General features: G+C 39.6%; 1 protein-coding gene across 2 annotated transcripts in view; it reads right to left on the bottom strand.

Annotated features, from left to right (window-relative positions):
* The window catches only part of RTN3 (reticulon 3), a 67,681-nt gene extending 49,053 nt beyond the window's left edge, over positions 1-18,628 (bottom strand). The window contains exons 1-2 of one of the 2 annotated variants that reach the window (XM_044259529.1): positions 18,328-18,628; positions 3,063-3,119 (exon numbers count right to left, since the gene is read on the bottom strand). In XM_044259529.1, the coding sequence (XP_044115464.1) occupies positions 3,063-3,119; positions 18,328-18,466 (196 nt within the window). In that variant the 5' untranslated portion in view covers positions 18,467-18,628. The remainder of the gene's footprint in view (positions 1-3,062; positions 3,120-18,327) is intronic. The other variant, XM_044259530.1, reaches the window with a different exon arrangement.
* Between the last annotated feature and the right edge of the window lie 258 nt (positions 18,629-18,886).

Here is an 18,886-nt window from a genome sequence, read left to right as displayed (position 1 = left end):
TTAACCTCAAAATGACATCTCTAACAATATCTGCAAACCCTAAAATACAACTAATATACTTTATCATCTTTACCATAAGGCAGTGCTTATGAGCATGGACTTTGGAGTCCTACATCTGTCATTTATTCACTCTGTGATCTTGAGTAAGTTACTGCACCATTTTAAACCCATGTCAACTGGTAAATGAGCTAGTAACCTTTCCTCTATGAAACTGGCTGGATTAAATGAAACGATTCACATAAAGTACAGAACACAGTAAAAGCTCAATAAAAACGAGCCACATCCTACATGTATACATCTGTTAATATCTTTATTTTATATTATCGGAAAACACCACTTAAATTTATTCCCCTATTTTGAAACACTTAGGGATTAGGCTGAAATTAAATGCTGCTTGATAAGAAAAAAGTAATCAATGAGAAAAGACTACAAAGGACCTAGTTAGGAATACAACTTATTTAAAAAGAAACTGATTATTCTAATATGTCATTACAAATGTATTTAATGGCTGTCAAAAGTTTGCTTTGCTACCTTAAATAGCTGTCTACTTCAAAGTACTACAATTTAATAAATATTACATAATTTTCTTTTGAAAATTTAACTGCCCTTCCTTTATCCAGCCCACAAATTAGTGGCAGTTTTTTGTACATTCATCTCCCTGGAGGCCAACAACAACTATTTCAGGATCGAAGAGGTCATTCTCAAACATGAAAATGTCATACTTAATAATTGTTACTATGGGGGCACCTGGGTGACTCAGTGGGTTGAAGTTCTGCCTTCGGCTCAGGTCATGATCCCAGGGTCCTGGGATGGAGCCCCACATCGGGCTCTCTGCTCAGCGGGGAGCCAGCCTGCTTCCTCCTCTCTCTTTCTGCCTGCCTCCCTGCCTACTTGTGATCTCTGTCAAATAAATAATTAAATAAATAATCTTATTTTTAAAAAAATTGTTACTATGGCTTAGAGATCTAAAAGCAAGACACCAGTCTCCAAGGCAAGGTAAGTGCCTGAGAGTTATGGAAGCCAGAGACAGATGAGTTAGTTGGGTTAATGCCAGTGATGGACTCAAGGTTCCTCTTGGTGGCAGCAGCCACTCTGAAAGCTCTGCATTGGGCCAAACTGGTCCCAGCTATCTCCCCAAGGGTTTTAATCCAGTGAAACAAGGACACCAACATCCTCTTTCCTTATTTTTATAAGGCACACTAGAAGCTACCATTCTTGGCTACTCTGGAATGCACCTAATCATTTGCCAAGGTGTTTCCTCAAACAACAGGCTGATCTCTAGACCTGCCAGCAAAGCAGAGCACCTACTGGGTCACTTTTCCATTACGTGTTTTTTTTGCAGGAGAAAAATGCTAGTGGTAATAATGGCTAGACTGGAACACCTTCAGGGATATGGCTTTTTTAACTGCCTCTTTATAATACTCATTTAACAATAACATTATCCTGAATCTGCACTGCTCAAAATAACTTTTTAAGCAAAAAGGAAAAATGGCAAATCTATTTTCCTTTACAAACTTTCATATTCACTGTGACACTGAAGCCTACTTAAATGTTAGTTTTTCATTAGCAAAATCCTTTTTATTTACCTCTATTCTACTTGAATGTGTGTATAATTTTTTAAGCTATGACACTTATCTTGTCAACATTCCATACATTAGGTATGTTGTACTTGGCTTGCATTATTACACTATTTAGGATATCAATTATCCCCTTTCTGTATGAAAAAAATGGCTGAAGGTTATAACCATGAAGAATGTATTTTAAAAGATCTGAAATATTTACAATAGAGAAAATGTAATCATTTGTTAACGTTATGATATTTTTACCAGTTTATCTTCCAGATAAACTGGAATATAATACCCACTTGCCTAAATTATTAAATTACTCATAAGGAAAAAAAACTCTTAAAATCAATCTGGTTGGATTTCAGATGTCCAGTCACTTTGGAGGTTTGAGTTATTTTTCTAATATTCACAAAATATCTACTTTTAATGTAAACACTTAATTTCAAAGGTCATGATTTGACCCACAAGTTACCCAAATTCATACAATGAGATACATTACAAAGGGGCCGGAGAACCTAATATTATCAGCCTGATTTAAAAGCAACAAATTATCTACCATGTTTCATAAAAAATATACTACATTCACTTTATCCCATTTCGTTTTCATTCTTAGAAGGTCAAAGCCTTCCTATCAAACCAGGATCCAGACTTTACATCTAGAGAATTCCAGCTGGGACAATAATCTGTTTGCACAGGGCTTTTCAGACCTATCTAGTGAGTTTAATTACCTTTTTTAAAAATAAGCATTTCCCACTGACCTATATTTTAGGTTGACTACAACCACACAAATGAAATTGCTTTATTATTAGTGTAACAGAGCACAGTGCTCTCTTGCAGATTCTTGGTAGTTGCTACCCCAACAAACATATAGCTATCACACTTGATTCCCTTTTTCACTGGCCATCAGATTAAACAAACAACCTCACAAAGCTACAGCTTAATCTCTAGGAAAACAAGCCTTGCTTGCCAAAAAGTCAACTGACTTGTTCAGTGTTCCCAGGCAATTTGGAACCAGCCTAGCTCTTGGGACAAATCTCAGATAAATTCACACTAAAGTACTCCAGCTCAGTTAGTGTATTGGTAGTTCAGTGGAAGCACACTTTAATACTGGTTTTTTTTTCCCCCCAAATCCACTACCACTCCAAACCAGTTACATAACTGCAAATCAGTAGGTTAAATGCATCCTACAGTGGGTTGTTTTATGAGCTATAATTCTGTCTGCTATAAATTCTGTGGGTGAGTTTATAATTTTTAAGAAATGCTTAAAACTATACCTAAGGTTTATGTCCTTTAAAGGGTTCACCTAACTAGTCTTACCCTATTTTATTAACGTTTATAGGAAATCCAATGCAAACTACTAAATATGAAGGTCTGCCTTGTAGTTTGTATCTCAAGGGATTTGGGAGCAATAGGAAACTTGTGCCTCATGTCCCCAGGTACAGCCTCTTTCTCAACATTTTTCTTTTATTAATGCACACAAAAAAATGACAGACTTGCCTTGTGAGGTCGGAAATAGAGATACAGGCTGAGAGGAAGAGGAAGAAACAAAGGAATCTGAAAGAAAATATAGAGCGTGAGAATTTGACAACCTCACACAGGAATTTTAACTTTAACCCTCCAACTTTTTTTTTTTTGGGGGGGGGGAGCCAAGCATTATAATTTCATTGGGTTTAAACAAGAGGGGAAAACTCAAATCTTTATTTCCATTTACTGTTTTCACTCACCTGGCAGCAAAACCTCATTTCATTTTCAAGATGCATTTCTATAAGTTAATCAATTCAAATGTTTTAGTCATATATTCTCACCTTTAAAGAAAAAAGAGGAACCTCTAGCATTTTTAAACAAGTATAACCTCAAGAAAGATGACACTATTCCTGCAACTCTTTGACTCTTTGTGGGAAAGAAAAAAGAGGTACCTGAGTACTAACGGATATTTGCTTTTAACCATTCTCAACTGCATTTTGAAGAGTTAGTCACTAATACAAGCATTTAAAAGTATATACTTGGCAAATATGCAAAGTAGACCCTGAATACTAAAAAAAAAAAAAAGTCACAGATAATCCACTAGGAAAATAGGACTGCATGAGAAATAGTCCACCTTCTAAAATTATACTCCTCTCAATTTGGCAACATTTATCAAAATTATAAATGCATGTACTGTCCCCACCAGTAATAGTCACCCTTTTAATCTGGCCGGTTACACCTCGAGGAATTTAACCTACAATATTAGCACAGAAATCAAACACATGTATATTAGAATATTCGTAAGAGCACTGGTTACAAGTATTAGGAATACTCTAAGTGACCACCAATAGGAGACTAGTTACATCCAAACAAAGGAATATTGTTTGAAAAAGTACGCTATGAAAAGCTGCTACGAAAAAGAGTAAAGAACAGCTATGTATGTTGATATAGTTGAAGAAATTAAAAAGCAAAGCATAGAAGTGCCCCCTTGGTTGCTAGCAAGAGGGACTTTGAGGTCTGAAGTGGGGGAGATCTGCTTTTCACTACGACCTTTGGCCGTATACATTACAAAGCATATACATTATCTTTTCATCAAAAATGGAAAAAAATTAATAAAAATAGAATGTGAAAAGCAGCCCCCCAACAAAGTGTCCCTAAATATACTGGCCTTTACTCCTTTTTCCTTGCAATTATAAATGCTTTCACAAATATTCAAAATAGGGAGGTTGATTACTTTAAAGGACTGGGCTATAACTTGCATCAATAAGTACGAATTTATTTCGTGAATAAACACGGAGCACAGGAACAGCAATGGAGGGCTTAGTGGAGCACAGGCACAATTCAGTAACTCAGGACCAGAATTTCAAAATTCATTGCTTTTTAATTATATTAAGCTGAAGCATCTCATTTACCACCACAAATGAAAAAACATTCTTCCTGTTTGCTTTTAGTAATCTCTACCCCCAACGTGGGGCTCAATCTCTCCTCCTGAGATCAAGGGTCGCATACTCTGAACCAGCCAGGTGCCCCATCTCCTTTCCTTTTCTAAAGCAAGTGTTTCTCTGTTTCTTCAGTGTTTCCGGATGGGTTCATCCCTATATTTACTTCAACATTAAATTTCTCCCAGATGATGAGTTTAAGTCTGAATAAACCTAAAAAAAAAAAATGCTAATAAGTTTAGCCCACAGCCAAAAAGGATCCTACGAACTTGACTATCCACCTCCACCAAACACCCCCTCATAATGGAAAATTTCAACATAAAAATTCTTATACATAGCATCTATTCTAATACAAAACACGGATAACCAGTGACAGTTTCTGAATATATTGCATGAGATCTTCTAACTTACAAAACCATACTGTATTCATATTCCGTATTTATGCCATAGGAAACTAATCTCAAGAATGGTAATCTTGGGGCGCCTGGGTGGCTCAGTCATTAAGCAACTGCCTTTGACTGGGGTCATGGTCCTGGGGTCCCAGAATCATGCCCCGCACAGGGCTTCCTGCTCAGCAGGAGGCCTGCTTCTCCCCCTCCCACTGCTTGTGTTCCCTCTCATATGCTATTACTTAAATCAAACATTATCATTCAGTAACAACAGTAACCATTAGCGGGTCCAGGCATTGTATCGGCACTGGAATACCAAGATGACACCTAAGCCCACAAGTAACTGAAAGAGAAATACAAACCAGTAAAACTGCTGAGTTGTGGGACTGCTGTGGAGTCAGGTCACTAGGGTACACTGCAGAAAAGATGGTAAACTTGGTCTTCACGGTCAAGGGACCATGGCAGAGGAAGGCATTCTGGAAAGAAGGAATAACTGGCCAACTTCTAAATGACTCTAAATGTCATGTTATGAAATTTGGGTTATATCCTATATGGGATGAGGAATCACTGAGAATTTTAAGGTAAGGGACTGACAATATCACATGTGTTTTAAAAAGAACGATAGCAGCAGGTAGAGCCCTAGACTTAATTGAAAAGCTACTGTATAATCTTGGCATCAGTTTTTTATTTGTTTAGTAGACTTAGTAAAAGGTCTATTAGAGACTGGTTAAATAAATTTCATATACAATGGTACACCATTCATTAAAAACTGCTGTAGAGGAGCGCCTGGGTGGCTCAGTGGGTTAAGCCGCTGCCTTCGGCTCAGGTCATGATCCCAGGGTCCTGGGATCGAGTCCCGCATCGGGCTCTCCGCTGAGCGGGGAGCCTGCTTTCCTCTCTCTCTCTCTCTCTCTCTCTGCCTGCCTCTCTGCCTACTTGTGATCTCTCTCTCTCTCTGTCAAATAAATAAATAAATAAAATCTTTAAAAAAAAAAAAACTGCTGTAGATAGGAATTTATGGACACTAAATGATGTTGATAGCACACTGAATAAAGAACACTGAAAAATTTCAACAACATGACCCCATTTTGGTAAAAAATACAAATTCATGTAAGAAAAAAAAGCAAATGATATTCACTGAGTAGAGTGATTATGAAAATTTTAAAAAATAATTTTCTTCTGTGTTTGAGATTTTGAAAAGAATGAACACATATTCTTGTTTCAAAGAAGTTTATCAGTTTGTTACAAATGAAAGGATAGACACGAAAATGTTAACTGGGTGGTACTACACACGGATTTTTAATTTTCTTTGTATTTTTAATTTTCCTGATTTTGCTATGGACATACATTTTTCAAGAATTATAAATTCTGGGTTGCCTGGGTGATTCAGTGGGTTAAGCCTCTGCCTTCAGCTCAGGTCATGATTGCAGAGTCCTGGGATCAAGCCCTGCATAGAGCTCTCTACTCAGCAGGGACCCTCCTCCCCCGCCCCCTCTGCCTACCTCTGTCTACTTGTGATCTCTCTGTTAAATAAATAAATAACTAAATAAATAAATAGATAAAATAAAAATTAAAAAAAAAAAAAAGAAGAATTATAAATTCCTGGGACACCTGGGTGGCTCAGTCAGTTAAGCCTTTGCTTTCAGCTTGGGTCATGATCCCAGGATCCTGGGATCGAGTACCACATCAGTCCCTTGCTCAGCAGGGAACCTGCTTCTCCTTCTCCTGCTCCCCCTGCTTGTGCTCATGCTGTCAAATAAACAAACAAAATCTTAAAAAAAAAAAAAAAAGATAAATCCCTAACACGTATCTATTCCCTTCTTCAAGGAACATATTAGCAACCTTAGAGAAGAAAAAGGACACCTAAAATGGGATCTCTTACCAGATCTTTCAATAAAACTTGAGTAAATTATCTTTTCAGTGTTCACACCACTAGATTTTCAAATTGCACTAAGACTTCAATCTGCAACAAACTGTCAAAACTACGCCCCAAAATCCTGCCTCTTTGAAAACAGGTCCTTCCATTTACTGAGTCCTGAATATCTGTGATAGACACTAACCTAAATATTTATATACATATTAAATGAAATCCTTACAAAACTCATTTAAGATTTAAAAAAAACACTCACACACAAAAACCTGAAGCTTTTATCAGTACTTAAACCTGCACTTTTCTTGAAAATCTGTGGCTTTCTTTCTCTATCATCCTATCCACCAGTCACATCACCTGTCCTGATATTGCTGATCTGACATGCATATGCTACTGACCTAAAAATTTACTAGTTTATATTTTAAAACTCCATCAGACCTAAGATAAGACCTTGTCCTCTTACCTCTTAACCCTTCTCTCCAGCAGCATATGGAGTGGGTAAGAAGTGGAAAACTGGAGGAAAAAGACCAAATGGCACACTGGTGTAGGTTTTCAAATTTGGGTCAAGCCTGTGCTAGATATTGTTAGGGGGAGAGAAAGAGAGGTGTGTTGGACTGGACACAAGACTCCAGTTTTGACTGAGATGGGGGGAAAATAAACCAAATAAATCTGTTTGAGTTTTCTAACCCCCAGTAAAAACATTGTTCCAATGAACTGTTCATTTTGGTGAAAACTACCCTTTAACACCAACAGAACACAAACTGTATTTTTAGAAAAGCAGCAAGGTGACTTTTAGGAACAATTTCATACAATGAACGACTTCCATATTTAACCTCAAAATGTCTGCCTTTTTGTTAGTTTCCACAGATTATTAAAGCATCTTCCAATACATAAGGAAAAGTAGTATCTGAAATTTTATCTAAGATTAATACAATGAAAATTAGAAATTCATTAGCTCCTTCAAACATCTTTTCTTTCTACCTTTAAAAGATTTTTGTCATGGGGCCACTGGGTGGCTTAGTCAGTTAAGTATCTGCCTTGACTCAAGTCATGGTCCTGGGATGGAGACCCATCTAACTCCTGGCTCAGCAGGCAGCCTGCTTCTTCCTCTCCCTCTGCTCAACCCTGCCTCTTGTGCTCTCCCTTGCTTACTCTCAAAAGAATACAAACAAACAAAAAAAAAACAACCCAAAAAACTAAGATTTTGGTTACAGTTTTCGTTTGTCTATAGACCTAGGCTCTCTGAAAAGGGTATTTCCACTCTCTCAAGACCACAATTCCTGATGGCAACTCATCATTTCCGTAGAAGCTGCTTCACTGAGCCAATTCATACCCCTGTCCTACCAGAATTGCAGGGATAGGCAGACCAACTCTTCCCCCCAAACTTTATACCATTTTTTCCTTTATCTATATATATTTTCTTCCTTTATATTTTTGTTAGGACCTCCACTGTATTACTGAACATTAGTGATGAAAGTGGACCTCCTTGCCTTATCCAAAGCAGTTTTTTTTTCTTTTTTAAAAGATTTTATTTATTTGTCAGAGTGAGCACAGGCAGACAGAGTGGCAGGCAGAGGCAGACGGAGAAGCAGGCTCCCACTGAGCAAGGAGCCCGATATAGGACCCGATCCCAGGACGCCAGGATTATGACCTGAGCCGAAGGCAGCAGCTCAACCAACTGAGCCACCCAGGTGTCCTGTCCAAAGCAGTTCTGATTTAATGATTAAGGCTTTCTTTAAAAAATAATGAAGATTTTACTTTTAGAATAATTTCAGATTTAAGGAAAAGGCCCAGATGTAGTAGAGTGTTACTTTACATAAAGCACTGTTTCTCCCACTGTTAACAAATTACACTAATACAGCAGTACATTTGTCATATTTAACCAACACTGACACATCACTAATAAGTAAACTCCATAGTTTATTTCATTAATTTTCCCTAATGCCCTTTTTTTGCCCCCAAATCCCATTCAGGATACCATACCTCGTTTTTGTCACTATGTCTCCTTAGCCTCTTTTGGACTATGACAATTTCTTAGACTTTCCTTGCTTTTAGTGATCTTGATAGTTTTGAGGAGTATTAATCAGATATACGGGGAATACTGGTCAGAATGTCCCTCAATTTGAGTTTGTCTCATGGTTAGAATGGAGTTTTAGAGAAGATTATGACTTAGATAAAGAGCCATCCTTGTCATAACAGATCAAGGGTACATGCTATCAATATGACTTATCACTGAAGATGTTAACCTTGATCCCCTGGCTGAGATAGTTTGCCTGGTTTCTCCAGGTAGTACTGCTCCACTGTCCTTCCACACTGTGTTCTCTAGATGCAAGTCACTAAGCACTTTCCACTTTAACTCTTGTGAATCCTAAAGTTGAAAGGCTTTCTTTGTACATTTATGGAGTAAATGTGTATGCAGTCCAAGAGGAAGAACAAGCAGAATTCTTGGTGCAAAAGAAACACAATTAGAAAGTCTAACGGAGGGGAACCTGCGTGGCTCAGCTGGTTAAGTGACTGCTTTCGGCTCAGGTCATGATCCTGGAGTCCCAGGATCAAGTCCCACATGGGTCTCCCTGCTCTGCAGGGAGTCTGCTTCTCTCTCTGACCCTCCCCACCTCTCATGCTCTCTCTCAAATAAATAAAATCTTAAAAAAAAAAAAAAAGAGTCTAACAGAAATAAATAAAATGGACTGTGTAAATAAGAAATTGGTCACAAGTATTTGAATGACACAAATTCTTTTTTTTAAAGATTTTATTTATTTGAGAGAGACAGAGATAGCAACAGAGAGCACGAGAGGGGAGGAGAGGGAGAAGCAGGTTTCCTGCTGAGCAGGAAGCTTGAAGATGCTCAATCCTCGGCAGCCTGGGATCATGACCTGAGCCACCCACAGACTGCTCAACTTACTGAGCCACCCAGGAGCCCCTTAATGACCCAACTTCTAAAACAGCACATGTACTTTTAGAAATGTCTACCCTTTTCCAAATAATGTTCAAGATCAATGCACGGAATCAAAACTTCAGATTTTGTTAGGAGTAAAACAAAAATTAGGGGCACCTGGATGGCTCAGTGGGTTAAGCCTCTGCCTTCGGTTCAGGTCATGATCTCAGGGTCCTGGGATCAAGCCCCACATCAGGTAGTCTGCTCGGCAGGGAGCCTGCTTCCTCCTCTCTCTCTCTCTCTCTCTCTGCCTGACTCTCTGCCGACTTGTGATCTCTGTCAAATAAATAAATAAATGAAATCTAAAAAAAAAAAAAAAGAGTACGATGCTCAACCAAATGTTGGGGTGCCTCAACCCAGACACCCAACAATTATTAAAAAAAAAAAAGTAAAAAAATTAAAATTAAAAAAATCAAACTTATTCAATCCGTTTGTTTTTTTTTTAAAGATTTATTTATTTGAGAGAGAGAGAGATCATAAGTAGGCAGAGAGGCAGGCAGAGGAATGGGGGAAGCAGGTTCCCTGCTGAGCAGACTGCCTGATGTGGGGCTCAATCCTAGGACCCTGCGATCATTACCTGAGCCGAAGGCAGTGGCTTAAGCCACTGAACTACCCAGGCGCCCCTAAACTTACTAATCCTGACACATCAGACTAGCCTACCACTGAGTCTTTACTGGAAATGGAGTCTCTTCGTAACATTCCAAAACTTGGCATTCAAGTGGTTATGAAAAGAAACTTCTGTGGATTAAAGCCATTAGTGAATTGTGGGTTGCTGGGGGGAGGGGGGTTGGGAGAAGGGGGGGTAGGGTTATGGACATTGGGGGGGTATGTGCTTTTGGGTAAATTGGAAGGGGAGGTGAACCATGAGAGACTATGGACTCTGAAAAACAATCTGAGGGGTTTGAAGTGGCGGGGGGGGGTGGGAGGTTGGGGTACCAGGTGGTGGGTATTATAGAGGGCACGGCTTGCATGGAGCACTGGGTGTGGTGAAAAAATAATGAATACTGTTTTTCTGAAAATAAATTGGAAAAAAAAAAAGCCATTAGTGAAAAGTACCATGAGTCCAGAGGTAAAGAGAGTAATAAAAGAAACCAATCTTAAACATAAGATATATTTATTACAGATATAGGTTTATGGGCTTACATAAATACTCTCGTGGATATGTCAATTTCCACAGGGGTTAAGTTTTTGCAACTCGTATTCCAATTTTCAAAAACCAAACATTCTTAACCTGTGCTCCATGAACAACTTCATAGTAGTCCATGAACTATGGACCTTGTGAAAGCCTACGCAATACTTTGCTTATATGCATGTTCTTCTGGGTATAGAATTTCTCCATTCATTCCATATTTACTGAATACCTATAATTTTAGTAGCTGAACAAAAATGACTAGTTACTCATTCAAAAATACCGAAGCCTGCTTTGCACCAGGTCCTGCTCAGACATTAGAAATAGAGCAGTGAATAAAACAGCAAAAACCCCTACTCTGGTGGAACTTGTGTCTAATGTGGAAGACAGACAATAAAGTAAATCAGATTATATACCATATATATGTAAACAGAAGAATAATATGACAGATGGTAAGAAAAATAAAGCAGAGGAGGCCTATAAGGTATTTTTTTATGTGCAATTTACATAAGGTAGTCAAAGACTTTTTAAGAAAGGTGAGGGAGAGAAAAGCTTGAGGATATATGGGGAAGAACATTCTAAGCAGAGAGAACAGCAAATAAGACTCTGAGGGAGAGGAGTATTCCTGATGTGAAAAAGAGTAAGGGAGCCAGTATTTAAAGCTGGGTGAGTAAGAGGGAGGTTGAGGCCAGATATCATAAAGCTTCAACAGCCCTCTAAGGACTGTGGCACTGACTCTGATGTGATCAAAAGCTACTGGAGCATTTGCCTATAAGTGACACGATCGGACTTATTTTTTCGCAGGTTTACACCAGCTGTTGAACGGAAAGCAGACTGAAAAGAGGCAAGGGATAAAATCTGAAGAACAGTTAGGAAGAAGCACAATAATCCAGGAGAGCCAGGATAGCAGCCTGGGCCAGGGTGATAACAATGAAGGTGGAGAGAAATGGTTAGACACTAGATAGATTCTGAAGGTAGAATCAGTAGGATTTGCTGATATTGTATGAAGGGAAGAGAGGAGTCAAGGGTGACTTCAAGATTTCTGATTTGGGCAAAAGATGGATGACAAATGACCACTTATTGAGATGCAGAAGACTGTGAGAAGAACAGATTTATACAAGGAAAGATCAGGAGTTCAGGTCTAGACACAGTAAGTTTGAGATGTCCATCAGACATGAAGACTGAAGATAAAGATTTAGAAGTCACCACTTTACAGATGGTATTTCAAACCACAAGATGGATATCATAAATGAGATCAGTGCAAAGAGAAAAGTTCTGAGAATTGAGTCCTGGAGTACTTTACATGTTACAAGTAGAGACAAGAAAAGAATTAGCAATATTAAAGACCAATATTATGAAAATCCAGTGTCAGAAAGATTAGTGGTTGCCAAGGAATGGAGAGTGATTGCTACAGGTATAGAGTTTCTTTTGGGAGGGATGAAAATGTTCTGGAACTAGACAACGGCAATCGTTGCACAACCTTGTATATATACAAAAAGCTACTTTATAAAGTGGCTGGTGCTTTTTAGGTTATGTGAACTCTGTCTTAAATTTAAAAAAAGAAGAAGAACTAGCAAAGGATACAGGAGCAGCCAATGAGCATATGTGGTGTCATGGACGACCAATGAGAAAGGTATTTCAATGAGGAAGCAAGTGATCAATTTTACCAAAAGCTGCTGATAGGGCACTTAGGATGAGGTCTGAGAGCCGTCGGATTTAACAATGTGGAAAATAACTAGTGAAGGTGACAAGAGAAGATTCTGTAGACAAGTGGAGCAAAAAGGCAGCTGGCTTAGGAAGCACAGGACCAAAAATCAAAATTTTTAACTTCAACCAGAAACTGAAGTAAAGAGGGTGACTGGATGATTTTTAGCACATGTCGTTTCAAATGTTAAAGACAAGCAGTGTGTATCATCTGAAAGAGAACTGAATTGGGCCCTCAATCCCTTAGTTTTATCCTACCTTCAATGTTAGAGCAACAAACCTTTAGACATGTAACTTAATCTCTCTGAGCCTGATTCCTCATCTGTAAAATGAGGCTTATATCACTGCGTAAGTCACAGATTAACATAACATAAGGCTTTCTCCTATTAAATACAGCCTCTAGAGATCTAGATGATCTGTTTTGTTTGCCTATCTTCCAAAAAGCTTTACTGTATGCTCAAACATTTATTAAGTTAATGTATGGGCAAAACTTAAACCATAAAGCAGTACACAAATAAATGTAAGACATAAAAATCAAATATTTTACTTTCTATATAAAATGAAGACACTTTTTCTCACTGTTGAAATGCCTTCAGGTAACAAGACAAAAGGGGCTCCGTATTGGTTTTGCTTAAAAAATGTTCCCCAAATACCCTTAAATATATCCTAAGGGCAAGTAGCCAATGAGGAACGTGTCAGAAAGATCACACTTCTCCTGGTCATGACAATGTGGTTACAGGGAGAAATAAAACAGTTGGAGAAAACAGGGAAGTATATTTCTTTGAAATTTAAAAAAAAATGAGAGGGCTACCTATTGGCAAGGCAATTATACCATACCCCTTCCTAACAAAATAAAAACACAAATCCTATTTAAAGGGATTCTGTCTGAGAAATTGCAGCATCACAGAGTAACACGTCTTATATACGTCATGGAAATGCAGCAGAAGACTTCAGCAATGCAATCACAAGCCAAACTGATTATAGCTAAAATTACCTGGCATACACAATTTTTCAAAACATCTTTAGCATACCCAATGACCAAAAATAATTCTAGAGTTAACAGCTGTTATGAGTGAACTGAATAAAAGGTTAAATCAGTTTCCTGGGCAACTTCTGAATGAGATAATTATAGGAACATAAGGCCAACTTGGTAATTTTTATCTGAAAAGTTTTATTACAAAATTTATATATTTTTCACAAGTTTATACACTTTAGGAGGTACTTATAAATTCATCATTAACAATAAAGTCAAACACAAACTATAAGCTAAGTACATACAATATGCATAGTTATTCATTTATTTGGAGCCTTTATAATTCCATTTGGAATTACAAAAACCATAAATTCCAGGATTATACTAAAGAGAAGTGCTTTTCTACACAACAAACAATCTCAAACAAAACTGGAAACTTTAACTTTCCCTTAACTTCAGTGACATGTCACCAATTCCTTCACTACCGAACTTCATTGACAAGCGCTTGAAACATGAACAGGAATCGACCTTGCCCCACCAAAACAAAACAGTGAGTCCTGTATTAGGACAAATATGTAATTTCTTTGCCATAGAACAAAATAAAAGCAATGATATTTATTTTATTTTGTTTTCAGACCATCTCTAAAATCATAAAAATTAAAAACATGATACACTTACCAGCAATTTAATGAACAATCCTCTAGAGATTTCAATTTAGGGTTAAGGTACACCTGTCAAATGTATGAGACTGGTTTGTTTCATCAGAGTGGTTAAATTATTTGTGAATGTGACTGTAAGAGGAAAAAAGCTTTAAAAGAAACCTTTTATTCCTGGCGAATAAAAACTCACCCAACTCAACAGGCAAATGTAAACCATATCGACATGACCATTCTTGCTGTCTTCTGTACTCTTGCCTCCAGTGACAGTAGGTTCATAGTGCATCAGAACTAAACTTATGGTCAGAATGCCGCAAAAAATACTTAAGCACATATTTTTTAAAGCTATGAAATAATCTCTACACCCCACGTAGTGCTCGAATTCACCACACTGAGATCAAGAGGCACGTGCTTTTCGACTGAGCCAGCCAGGCGCTTCAATACTTAAGCATGTTGGTGTCATGTCAAGCTATCTACAAAACGCTGTGGCTGTCTCCCACTTCCCTTCTAACAGACAAGGTGAATGAAAGGGGTGGCAGCTTTACGACATTAATATGAAAGGTCAAAAGCTGAAACAGATTACTTTTATTTATTTATTTTTAAAGATTTTATTATTTGAGAGAGAGAGCAAGAGAAGGGGAGTGTCAGAGGGAGAAGCAGACTCCCTGTGGAACAAAGAGACTGATGCAGGACTCCGTTCCAGGACTCCAGGATCATGACCTGAGCCGAAGGCAGTAGCCTAACCAACTAAGCCACCCAGGCACCCGAAACAGATTCAGTTTTAAAAAGAAGTCTTATCAAATCTTACTTCATCTCAGATCTTACATCATCATGAAGATTATGATTTCTTGCTTATAATTCAATCGCTATTTTGTATGCATGTGCAAACAGTTTGTAACCTGCAAACAGATGTATCAAATATTAGGTATTTTTACTTAGTAAGAGTTCAGATTCTAGGGCACAAAGTAAATTTGCCTAGGTCATATTGCAGAGACTCATAATATGCACAATTATTAGGACAGAATTAGGCTTGAAATTTTGTGCCTCTGAAGCTCAAATCACCAATGTTATACTGCCACTGAAAATCTGACGTGAATAAAATACAGCTAATGTCAGTGCTGAACAAGTACATGTCTAGGGTTAAGACGGAAAATGCAAATTACATACTCATATTTGATTGCCCTGATAGGACAAATGTGAAATGATGCCATAAAAACTACACAGAACAACTAAATTTCATGAGTAAGGAAAATAAGTATTTAAAACAAAAACCTTTTTTCTTAAAATTGTCCAAGCTGTTCTAGCTTTGAGTTAATTTCCATGAATAGATAAAAGAAATGCAGCTTTATTCTGGCACCATGATTTTCACAGCAATAATAAAGAACAGTCTCTGGCAAGTTACAGAATTTCGAATGCTATAAAGATTCAACTTTAGGGGCTCCTGGGTGGCTCAGTGGGTTAAGCCTCTGCCTTCAGCTCAGGTCATGATCCCAGGGTCCTGGGATCGAGCCCCGCATCAGGCTCTCTGCTCAGCAGGGAGCCTGCTTCCTCCTCTCTCTCTGCCTGATTCTCTGCCTCCTTGTGATCTGTCTGTCAAATAAATAAATAAAATCTTAAAAAAAAAAAATTCAACTTTAAAGTCCACACAACAGACATGTACCTATACATGACGTCTAATAGAGGCAATTCTCCTCCTGAAAAGTACACCAAATATTTAAATCTTTTACCTTAATCTCCATTTTCTGCCTTTGAGATCTTTTTTATATTCTTCTAAGGTAGAAATCTGGAAAGCCAATTCTGGACCTTGACTTCCTTCTTAAGCATATTACAATGCTCCTGTGCCAGTACCTGAGGCACTAGACCAGAGTGTGCCATATAACCTATGGACCTTTAGTAGGAACTAGTATTTCTAAAAGCTTTACTGGACAGGTTAATCAAGACAAAGCTTTTCCTACAGGACATCAAGCAACCACTTCTTTTACTTTTTTCAAAGTCTCTAAAACCAAGAGGAGCTTGATGAAAGAATGTGAAGCTGAAGGTTGAATCAACACTAGCAGATTTTTTTTTTTTTTTACTAGCAGATTTTTTAAACAATCAAGTAGATTCTCAAATATCCATTTAAAATAGGTTAAACTGTGGAGTAACAGATTTCATCTTATCTTCATAGTGCAGAAGCCTAGGACATTTCCTGAGGTATGGAGAAAATGTTCTGCAGGGAAGAAGAGCTTCTCCAATGAATGGCAACTACACATTGCAGGATCTTAAGCTAAAGTTTTCATGTAGTGACCTGACAAGTGAGGCCCACCAAAACTGTATTAATGCTTTGTAAATAATATTAATACACATCTGCAATAGGTCAGAATTTAAGACACAGTATCCATTTTGCAGGTGAACCAAAAACTTATAATCAGGAAGAATCAAAAAGCTGTGTACCAAAGGGCCAACAACCAAACGGTAAGCAACGACAAGTGATTAAATCCAAAACACCAAGTTGCTAAGTTATAGGGAAGCTGCTGTTCATCTGGACCTTTGCCCAGAACATGAAAATTTGGAGGAGAAACGCTGGTGGTTTAAAGGGAACAAGAGTTCTAAATTTGCTGCCTCATTCCTTTATCTGGGCAGCTAATCTTGACCTTGCAGAAGCTTCCTTTGATACTGTTTCTACTGAAATGGCCAAAACCACAGTGGAAAATCCAGCAGGGTACCAAAGCTTCTTTGTAGAAATCCACTGTTCAAAAACACCTAGAGAAAAAGGGGTGCCTGACTGGCTCAGTCGGTGGAGCATCCAACTCTTGATCTTGGGGTTGTGAGTTTGAGCCCCACCTTGGATGTGATTACTTCAAACAAACAAACAAACAAACAAAACCCAAACACTTAAGAGAATGTATTTAAAGCAAAGATCATAAATTCTACATTCCTTATATCAACTTAAGATTCTGGCAAAGGAGACAGTGAAGTATTTTAAAATCCCTCAAAATCCTTTAAGGTAACTAAATACAAGGCAGAATTATCTGTACTCTCCCAGGCTCATGGCCCACTTCTTTGACAAAAAGGTTTTTTCTTTTCTTCAAAGACTGAATTCCTTTAAGAACCACCACCTGCTCATGGTGCATTTTTTTTTCCCCCTCAAGAAGGCATCTGCACTGCAGATAGATCTCTGCACGAGGGGAGTTGGAGCTTGCCAGCCAGCTCCCACCAGCAGGCTAACGCGTTTACAATGGAAACTAAAAGCGGCCTGCAGCTTCGCTCCTAGTCTTTCACACGGATAGGAGAATGGGGTTCAATCAGCTCCTGCTTTGTCTAATTTTTCTCCCCCTCCCCCCTCTCTGCGCTAAACACCCCCTTTTGTTACACTGCGATCAATAACAGCCCAGAGAGAGCATGAAATCAAAATGTGTTGATGGCGTGGCATGACTCTATTATCTTCGGGAATATAAGCAACTGATTGCTTGTCCCCACCCCCACGCCGCGCCAGTGAAGAGCAGGCTGTGTTGCAGATGCAGCCACGGATCCATCTTGGACCATCAGCTGCCCCCTCCCAAATCTTCCCTGAGCTATTCTCATCACGCCTCCTCTTACCTCGTAGCCTCAGAAAAGCGGACACTTAGAGTCTAGCCACACACACAAAAAAAAAACCAAAAACAAAAACACCAAAAAACAAAAAACCAGTATAAGCAGATAAAAAAAGAAGTATAGAAAACGGCTACAATGTTTCCATCAAACTTCCTGATCCTCCCCACGGAAAACGAAAAAAAATTTTTTTTGTAAGACTACCATGAATTTCCGATTATGTCAACATCTGTCTGCAAACCTGCAATGCAACCCTTTCACCATCATCCCTTCAAAATCGTAGCTAGTGCTTTCTCCCACAACCAACCTGCCCCAATCCTCTCAATCTCTCTAATCCTCCACTAAATCACCCCGGTTCAGCGGACGGCTCCCCCGGACTGGTGTTTTTCCCCACCTGCCCTGCCTCGGTTTTAACGCCCACTCCCTAGAATATCTCCCCGCCCCCAACCTGTTTGCCTCACACCCCGTTATTTCCTCACCGCCTGCACCACCTTACGCTCCCCTCCCCCTTAGTCCATTTTCCAGAAGCTCGTTCCCGGGGGCTGAAGCCTCCGGCAGGCGAGGGTGATTTACCTTCCCCGACCCCAAAAACAACGCCCTCGAGGGCGGGGTTCCCCCGGCGCGCCTCACCCGCACAAGAGGAGCCGCAGCTCTTCGCCCCCAGGGCGGGGCAGGATCCAGGGCTCCCGCCACCGGGCGCCGAGGGTTCGGCCCCGGAGGACGACGAGGAGACGGACGGGGATTGAGTGGCCGCCGACGGCTCCGCCATGGCTGCGCGAGCAAGGGCAGGAAAGGGATGAAGAGAGATGCGGGGCGGGAGAGAGGGAGGGGAAAGAAAATAAGCAAGCAGCTGGCTCTCAGAAGTCCCTTCGCTCCTGCTGCTCCGAGGACAGACTCCAACAGACTGACTGACTCAGCCGAGCGCAGCGAGAGGGCGGGAGCGCGAGCGCGCAGGCGCACAAAGGGCTCTCGGGCGGGCGGCGGTCGCGCCTAGGCGCCCAGCGACGCAGGGCGCAAGCGCAAGAACTGTCCCTCCGCGCTCCTGCGGGGAAGGAGGGGCAAAACTGGCCTCACGCTGCGTCCGCGCGAGAGGCCGGGCAGGGCCGCGCCCCTCCGGGAACCAGACGCAAGGGGCGTGGCCAAGTGCCAAGTTCCGCCCACCATTGCGGCCAAAGTGGGAGGGGGCCCT

The sequence above is a fragment of the Neovison vison genome, chromosome 7 (genome assembly GCF_020171115.1).
Source record: "Neovison vison isolate M4711 chromosome 7, ASM_NN_V1, whole genome shotgun sequence".
NCBI lineage: Eukaryota > Metazoa > Chordata > Mammalia > Carnivora > Mustelidae > Neogale > Neogale vison.
Note: the sequence above shows the minus strand (reverse complement) of the source record. Positions and strands in the feature narration are given on the sequence as shown.